We start from the raw sequence: 9,057 nt of genomic DNA, 5'->3' as shown, positions 1-9,057 counted from the left end.
TTTCTCTGCCTGAGTCTCACAAGGTTGAAATCAAAGGGTGGGTACGGCTCTGTTCTCTTCTTGCAGCTCTAAGAGAGAATGTTTTCCAGTCTCATTCAGATTGTTAGCCAAATCCTTGCTGCTTGTATGGCTTGAATTGTGTCCCTCCAAAATTTGTGTTGGAATCCTAACCTCTACACCTGTGCCTTGGATGTAAACCCATTTGGGAACAGGGTTTTCTTTGCCGTATTAATGAGGCCACATCAGCGTAGGGTGTGTCCTAAACCTAATCACTTCTGAGTGACATAAAGAGCAGCATGGACATAGAGAGAAGTGAGCACAAACTGGGGGAGACAGATGCCTTGTGAGGATCAGCAAGGAACCAAAGGAACGCTGGGGCTACGGAAGCTGAGACAAGGACCTTCCCCCAGAGCTGACAGAAAGAGAGCCTTCCCCTAGAACCACTGCCCTGAAGTTGGACTTCTAGCTTCCTAAACTGAGGAAATACATTTCTGTTCTCTAAAGCCACCCACTTGTGGTATTTCTCTTACAACAGCACTAAGAAACTCAGACACTGCTACAGGACAGTGATCCCTGTTTCCATGCTGGCTGTCAGCTGCTTCCCCGCCGCCCCCACCTTAGATCCTAGTGGCCTCTTTGAAGTTTTTGCACGTGTGTGGACCCTCACATCTCAGAGCCAGCAAAGACTTGTCAAGTCCTTCTCTGTTTGCTGCATCTGACTGACTCTTCTGCTTTTAAGGGCTCCTATGATTACATTGGGTTCACTTGAGTAATTCAGGACAATCTCTTTAAGATCAGTTGATGAGTAACCTTAATTCCATCTTCAAAATCCCTTCATAGTTGTACCTAGGTTAGTGCTGATTGGATGACAAGGGGACAGGAATTTTGGGGACATCTTTAGAATTCTGCCTACCACAGCTATCATCTTTTTTGGTAAATCTCTTTGTAGGAAGCAGAAGCATTCTTTGATCCTTTAAACTGCATTGAAAATTTCGGCCGCTTAAAAAATTTGCAGTCTTTTGGAAGCATGGATGCCTCTGGAATTCTGAATGATAATTTCTAGGAAAGGGGCAGTTTCCACAGCAACTTCTTGAGTAGTGCTTTGCTCTCTGTTTCCTATGTCCTCAACATTAGCCTTATTCTTTTATGTTTATGGCTAAACTTTCTGGAAAACTCTATAATCCTTCTGGTTGTTTCCAGCAGCTCCCCTCTGAAATCTGATACTGCTCCTCCTTCCCCAGCCATGCCTACCAGTTCTCTTCGTGAAGTGACTCAATCATCCTACATACTTTCTAAAAACTTTTTCTGTTGATGTCTCATGGTTACTATTCTTAAACAATTTAAAAGGAAACAAGGCCTTTTTTGAAATCAGGGCTTGGTTTGGAGGCATATTAATTCATGGTATCTGATTTATGCATCTGTGGCATCAAAAGTGTTTTTTTCCACCTGAGGCATTAGCCCGTTATAAGAATATCTAATGGAATCAGAGGTGGTGACTGCATTAGTTGCAGACTGTGATTACTAGTTTTCTTTGAGAGTTTTGTATAAAAAAAAAGGTATAAGGAGAAAGTTGCAGATAGGCGGTCATCTGTAAAGCTAAAGGTTGAAACCAAATCTTTGCCCTGGAGAGTTGAAATGTGAGAGAGACCATGATTTTTGTGAAGCCTAATTCTTCCTTCATACCTGACAGAATTCATAAAGAATTTTTTCCTTCCAGTGTAATAATTGCAAGAAACAGTGGGAATCCTATGGTTTCGTCAAAAACTCAGTTGCCATAGAGTTGATTTCGCTTCACTGTGACCTCATGTGTGTCAGAGCAAAACTATGCTCCATAGGGTTTTCAACGGCTTTTTTGGAAGTAGATTGCCAGGTCTTTCTTCCAAGGCTCCTCTGGGTGGACTTAAACCTCCAACCTTTTGGTTTGCAGCAAATAGCAATAATCATTTGCACCACCCAGGGACACAATGGTTTAATCAAAGTACGTTTAATGTCTTATTTCCCTTTGCAGTTGCATAGTTCACCTCCTTCCTTTGGAATAGATAATACCCTAAGGCCTGGCAGGGAGTCCAAAAGTATGTTTACAGAGTTCTGCACTAGTGGGGACATAATTGGAGAGCTGAATTGTCTGCTTAAGCGTGAAATTGAATATACCGCCATCTGTGAAACTACTTTACAGGTAAGAAGCTGGTTCTGCATATTGTTATTAGTTAATTCTTCAAGTAACTAAGGAACACAAGCATCTTTTTTTCCTTTTGTTTCTGATATGATATTTAGTCACCCAACTATCTACTGGGCGGCAGTGTGGACTAGCTGAGAGCCTGCAGGTGCAGGGTCTCTCATCTGGGCTCTGTTGAGCTCTACCATATCCTGCTGTGGGGTCTAGGTAAGTTATTTAATCTCCTTGCGTCTTAGCATCCGTATTTATTACATAGAGAAAATACCTACTTTTTGATACAATGAAGATTGAGGAAAAGTCTTTGTAAAGTGCCTGGCCCATGTGGGTGATCAATAAATGGCCTCCATTATGAGAGCAGTTTTTTTGTTGCTGTTGTTTGTTTGTTTTTGTTTTCTTAAAGAATACTTGATTGCTCAAATTCCTCAAAAAGGCCAGACTTACTGGATCTATAGAGACTAGAGGAACCTCCAAGACTATTGCCCTAAGATATCCTTTGAACTTAGAACTGAAGCCACTCCTGGTAGTCACCTTTCATCCAAATAATGAATTGGCTTATAAAATAAACAAAATCACCCGTGAGTACTGTGCTCCCTTAAATGATAAACTATATGAGACCAAATGGTCATCATTTACCCTAAAACAAAGATGAGAAGCTAAGGAGGAGAAGGGAAGCTAGAGTAAGGGAAACAGAACAAACAGAATGGAAATAAAGAGAATGTTGATACATTGTGAAAAATGTACCAATGTCATGGAACAATTTGTATAAAAATTGTTACGTAGGAATCTAATTTGCTGTGTAAAGTTTCACCTAAAACACAATAAAATATTTTTTTTTAAAGTTACGGAAGGAAAAAAACTCTTTCTTCCATTTTCCACTTGCTAAATAAGAAATTATCTACTCCACTAATCAGTGGCCTGACAGTGTACTAGATGTGGAGGATTCAAATAGAAATGTACCGAGGTTCCTGCTTGTACAGAATTGTCAGTCTTTTGGGACTGTCAGATGCAATGCAATAGGTCCCAGAATCTGAGCAGAAGGGAATGTTGCTTCATCAACTTCATATACCATTGCATTTCTGGAAGAGGACAGAAGGTATAAGGTGAGTCACAAGGCTGAATTGAATTCTTTGAAGTTCATTTACCTTGATGTCTATAAGAGCAATCTCTCTTATTCAGGTAAGCAGTTTACCTCTGGAGTCAAATACTGTGAATGAGGCCACTTTATGTACTGTGGCAATGAAAACAGATAAGTTGATGTGGCTTAGTTCCTGAATCTTGGGTTCATGAACCATATCCTACTTCATATCTAGTAACTGAAATTAACTTCCTTGGTCTATTATTAAGTCTGTTGCTTTAAGTGGACTGTAAGTTTTATCATTTTATACACAGTGGACAACTTCTCCACAATGCATCTGCTTTTAAAGGCAGAGTATTATAATTACACTAAAGTCAATAGATTTTCTCAAAGGTTGCATGAGGATTAAATCTACAGGTATCTTGTTTTCCAATGGTTTTGTAACATAATTCCAATCAAACTTGCTGCTCTCCTGGTGCCTTGTCTTTTCAGGCCTGCTTCATCTCCCTGGAGGATTTGTATGAAGGCTTTGATGTCTTCTGGCCATCCTTGGAATACAAAATATGGCTAAAGCTTGCTCTCCGTACTGCCTCTCAGTATTTTGAATCAAGTCTTGTTGGTGAGGTAAAATTACATGATTAAAATATCAATAAACTTTTATTTACTGTATGTTTTACAAAATGTATTTTCTGTTTTTCAAGACAAAAATGGAAGGGAAGGTGGTGTCTGATTTTCTAAAAGACAGATTCCTAGAAAATTAACCTCCCTTATGCTGACTTCCTACAGGTCATCAATTCTCTTGTCATAGCTGTTTTTCCCATGCTGTCTGCAATAATCCCTTTTAAAAAAAAGTAGATTTAGCAAATATTAAGTAGGTAGATCCCCAAGAGCCAAGCATAACCTTAATATCCAAACCAAACCAGTTGCCATCAAGACGATTCTGGCTCATGGCGATTCCATGTGTGCTGAGTAGAATTGCACTTCGTAGGTTTTCAAGGCTGTGACTTTTCAGGAGTAGATTGCCAGGCCTTTCTTCTGAGGCACCTCTGGGTGGATTTGAACTCACAACCTTTCAGTTAGTGGTCAAACGCTTAACTGTTTGTGCCACCTAGGAACTCCCCATGGCATCAATAAGAATGTGTTAATAAACAGTCTAGTGTTTATTATAATCTACTCTACATATGCTAATATAAGACTTGCAAAATCTTCATTGAAGTGATTGAACCTCTTCTACTAACTTTCCTGCCAAAAACTAGTGGTTCAGTATGTTTCTTGACTGGCACCATTTACAGCCTCATATTTGTATCCTGTTTAATAATTATTTCAGCCCCTACTATGAGTCAGGAACTGGGGAAGGGAGAGATCCGAAGTTCTACAATATTCATTTAAATTGAGAGACTGGATATAAACATTGGGCTTACAAATTGGCATATTATACCAAGCCAGTCATGTTTCTTTTACTATGTGGCAATAGTAGTTTTCAGAAAAATTTTTATGGGTGGGTAAGGAGATTTAGTCTTCTCTTTTGCTTTTTCCTTGTCTCTTTATGAGACGCAGGACAAATTTGGCGTCTAGTATGAAACTCCAGAAGAGAGAATTAGGACCAATGAGTTGACACTGTAGGAATCAGATCTGACTCAATATTAAGGTGAATAGCTTTAGAAAAAAATTTTTTAATTCACAAGCAACACATATTCATTATATGAATTAGATAATACAGATACAAAAAATAATCATTTTTCTACCCCCAATTTTACTCTCCAGAGAATCTCTAACACTTTGGTAACTTCTAATGTTTGTCCGTTAAAGACCTAGACAGCAATAATGGCTCCCAGTGCTCAATTAAGACTTTTTAGAATCCCTAGGTGTTGGAAATAGTATGCTGTCCCCACATCTCTAAACCGTAGAGGACAAAACTTGTATCCATTTTAAAACCAAAATAGCTTATTTTTTAGATTTTCTGGTTGCAAAATTCTAAATAAGTTTCCGAATTTTCTAAAGTTTTTGTAGTGCCCCAGCTATGCCCTCATCGTGTTTGATTTATCTGTTGATGATGGAGGACTGAGGGCTGGGCCATGTAGCCGTGAACTTCTGTCACTGGAGGTGTTCAGACTGAGCTGAACCCCCTGTCAGGGAACTGGCTGGGAGATTCCTATGACCTCCAAGCTCCCCTCCAACTCTAAAATTCTGTGATTATGAGCCTTGAATTAGACTCAGTGCCTTGCTTTGTTCTGGCTTTTTGTTATTGTTTGTTCACTTGTCAAATGGGACTTTTGCTTACTGTTAGGTAAAACGTATGAGCTCTTTAATACTCTGGTTCCTGTGCAATTAGAAATTCATGAGGCAGAGCTGCCTGCCCCGCTGTGGCTGGCTGAGAACTCCTGCAAGCTCCAAAGTCAGGGCTGGGCAAACACATTCGAGGGCACTAAACAATAACAACATGAAAACTTGAATTCAGGATATTGTCAGAGGTCATTCTGAACTCTAAATAAAGTCTGTCTGTAGGTCCCAGCAGGGGCGGATTAACCAGTAAGCAAAGTACACGATAGGTTCACATTAAGCAAGGTATGCACGGGCTCACTTGTGTTTACTTACTAATTTGTAGTGCACGGTTTCACGTGGGTTTCACCATATCCTTGATGTGGTGAAAAACAGGTAAAATTGTGCACTCCAGATTAATAAGTGAGGACAAGTAAGCCCGTGCGTACCTTACTTATTGGGTAATCTGTCCCTGGCCAGGGCTCATATGCCTTCTGACACCCTTAGAGAACTCAGATAGATTAGTGAAATTGCTTTCTTCTTGATTCCATGTGTCAATCTGTAGGGTTTATAGAAAAAAAATTAATTTCATTGTAGGACTTAACGTTTCAGAAGTGTGTGGATCATAACCATGCCTATGTGGAGACTTTATCAAGCTATAATGAAATGGTTATTGATAATGCAACCATGAAATTTGTTATTATTGTATATGGCAGTGTCATTGATATGAAGACAGAGGAATCCTACTTTGCACCTTCCATGATACCTAAAACCTGTGAGCAGGTAAGGAGGATCATTCCTTCAAGTCGCCCCTTGTTGTTGTTAGCTGCCATTGAGTTGATTCTGACTCAGCACAACCCCGTGTGTGCAGAGTAGAACTGCTCCATAGAGTTTTCAAGGCTGTGACCTTTTCAGAAGCAGCCAGCTTGTCCCAAGGTGTCTCTAGGTGGGTTCGAACCACCAACCTCTCGGCTCGTAGCTGGGCGCTTAGCCATTTGAGCTACTCAAGGACTCCATTGGTGCCCTGGTAATGCAATGATTAAGAGCTCATCTCCTAATCAAAAGTTTAGTAGCTCGAATCTGCCAGCCTTTCCTTGGAAACCCTATGGAGCAGTTCTACCCTGTCCTATAGGGTCGCTATGAGTTGGAATCAACTCGAAGGCAATGGTTAGAGACTTCGTTAAGGTGCCCTGATGTTAAAACTCAACTGACCACCTTAAAAAGAAATTTAACCTAGAGAGACCCTGTGGTCCTCCCCAGACCTTAACAGAAGAATAAAACACCTACCCAGAGCTTCTGTGTACTGTGGTGCGGGCTGTGCCCTACACAAGGGCGCCACCAAGGGGCAAGTGGGGCTGGAATCAGCCTGCTTTCTGGTTGCCAAGCCCTTTGTCCTGGCCCAAGGCTGTGCCTTTCCTGAGGAAGGAGGTGGTGCGTTTTTCCTAGTTCACACCAAGGCTACGATGCCATATGCTAGTGTGGCCCGGGAAGTATCTGCTCTAGTTGTTAAGAAGGGAGTTAAGTAGGGGCCACAGTCACTTTGTCGCCACATTAGGGGCTGTGGGCACATCTTGATGTGGACCCTGTGCCCTGGGCCTCATGGCTTCATGCCTCTGTAAGGAAGGGGGAGGTGTAAACAGCTAGGGCATAACAGGGGATGGAACTCTGTAAGGAAGGGGGAAAGCGTGAACAGCTAGGGCATAACAAGGGATGGAAAGGGTGGAAGCAAGCTCCTCAATCAATCACCACAGGGGTGACGGAGGGCTGAGTCTAGGAATGAGGAGGACAAAGAAGCTGGGTTAAGAGCCTACCTAAGTGATATCTCTTTAATTTGGTAGTAAGTTTCTCCTCTTTGGGAGAGACCCTTTCTGCCTGTACAGGCTGTGAAAGACCATTAATTAAATGAAAATTTTGGAAAAGTTGGTACAAATTTTTCAAAGATGTGGTGAAACTCATGTGAAGTTGTTCACTACAGATTAGTAAGTAAACACAATTAAACCCCTGCATACCTTACTCTAAGCTGGTACATATTGTGCTTACTGGTTAATCTGCCCCTGCAAACTCCTAAAAACTGAATTTGCCCCTTTCATAATGTGCTTATTTTGTGCCTCTCCACAATTCTGAGGATGAAGGCAATTTAGATGTTTTTAATAGAAAATGAAAATTTGTTTAGCTTTGAAATGAGGGGTGGGGATAAGAGGCGAGGGTTTAGTCTGTTAAGAGACCAGAGTTTGGAGTCAGGCACACTTGGCTTTAAAACCCCACCCTTCTGCCCACTAGATGTATGAGTACAGGCAAGCTGCTTATGCTTTCTGACCCTCAGTTTCCTATTCGTAAAATGGGCATAATAGCAGCAACCACCTCATCAGGTTATTGTGAGGAGCAAATGAGATAACATAGGGTATCTAAAAATGATGGTTATAGTATCACTTCTATGCCACTTGAATTCTGGAAGGGCAGGTTTTGTGGCACACAGGGCAAAAGCTCTGAGAAAGGCAGACAGTCCTGCTGTTCTGGGAAGGCTGGGCCTGAGCCCCAGAGCGTCAACAGAGAAGTTAAAGTAACTCCTGGGGGTGGGAGGGGTGCATATTTTCCAGACTGGGAATTTCCAGTCTAGTCACAGGTGTTGTTGTTAGGTGCCGTGGAGTCGTCTCCGACTCATAGTGACCTTACGTATAACAGAATGAAACGTTGTCTGGTCCTGCGCCATTCTCACAATCGTTGCTATGTTTGAACCTATTGTTACAGCCACTGCGTCAATCCAGCTCAAAAGTTCCTTTCTGGTGTCTATAAATATGCAAAAGATAATTCCCTGGTCCAAAACTTCATGGGACAACGTAAAAGAGAATTTAAAATTAAAGTGAAAAAGATAGAGCTGAGGTTGGAGGCCCGTTCTGCGTTTGGTTTTGCTTCTGGTTTTCTTTTATTCTGTAGAAAGGTTAGGAAGCAGTCAGCTTAGAGATCAGAGAATTCTCTATTGACTGACTTTGAGTTTTCTCCTTTAGCTTCTGGGAACTTCAGATTTAAGCAAGTTGCTGATTATCCTGGCACCTGAGCCTGCCAACAATATTAACACCAACACCACAGTCACAGGTAAGGGATAACTCTTTGGTGGTAGGAAAACGATTGAGAAGGAACTTTGGTACGTGTAAAATTCATTTAGTTCTAAGAAAATGATTTGAGGTGGCATCGTGTGGGTTTATCATTTGTCAACCTCTTTAAGTGTTACAGAAATCAATTTTCAAAAGAGAGACCCTAATCCTTGGGCCCTCCCTGTCTGCTGCATTGCTTTTGGGAGGCCCCATGTTAGAGACTTCCAGACCGTGAAATCCAGGTGGCTCCTTCATCTACGTCCCTGCCTCCACATATTGACAGGGGAGATCAGCTTCTATGTTTCGCTCCGCTTCTGCCCTGGTGGGCTGGAGCCACATAGTGCTGCAGGGAGTGGAGGAGGAAAGGGGAGGGAGGAGATCCTTTCAAAGTGGGCCCAGGTATGGGAAGCTGATTTGCTCCCAACAGCTGAAGGGAATATGGAACCTGACCCATA

General features: G+C 41.6%; 1 protein-coding gene across 1 annotated transcript in view; it reads left to right on the top strand.

Annotated features, from left to right (window-relative positions):
* Positions 1-9,057, top strand: part of SLC9C2 (solute carrier family 9 member C2 (putative)) — a 132,620-nt gene that overhangs the window by 117,868 nt on the left and 5,695 nt on the right. Inside the window, exons 22-25 of the mRNA XM_023728157.1 lie at positions 2,009-2,176; positions 3,744-3,875; positions 6,108-6,293; positions 8,516-8,603. Of these exons, the coding sequence (XP_023583925.1) occupies positions 2,009-2,176; positions 3,744-3,875; positions 6,108-6,293; positions 8,516-8,603 (574 nt within the window). The remainder of the gene's footprint in view (positions 1-2,008; positions 2,177-3,743; positions 3,876-6,107; positions 6,294-8,515; positions 8,604-9,057) is intronic.

Source organism: Trichechus manatus, unplaced genomic scaffold (assembly GCF_000243295.1).
Source record: "Trichechus manatus latirostris isolate Lorelei unplaced genomic scaffold, TriManLat1.0 scaffold00021, whole genome shotgun sequence".
NCBI classification, from domain to species: domain Eukaryota; kingdom Metazoa; phylum Chordata; class Mammalia; order Sirenia; family Trichechidae; genus Trichechus; species Trichechus manatus.
This window is presented reverse-complemented; position numbering and strand designations above follow the sequence as displayed.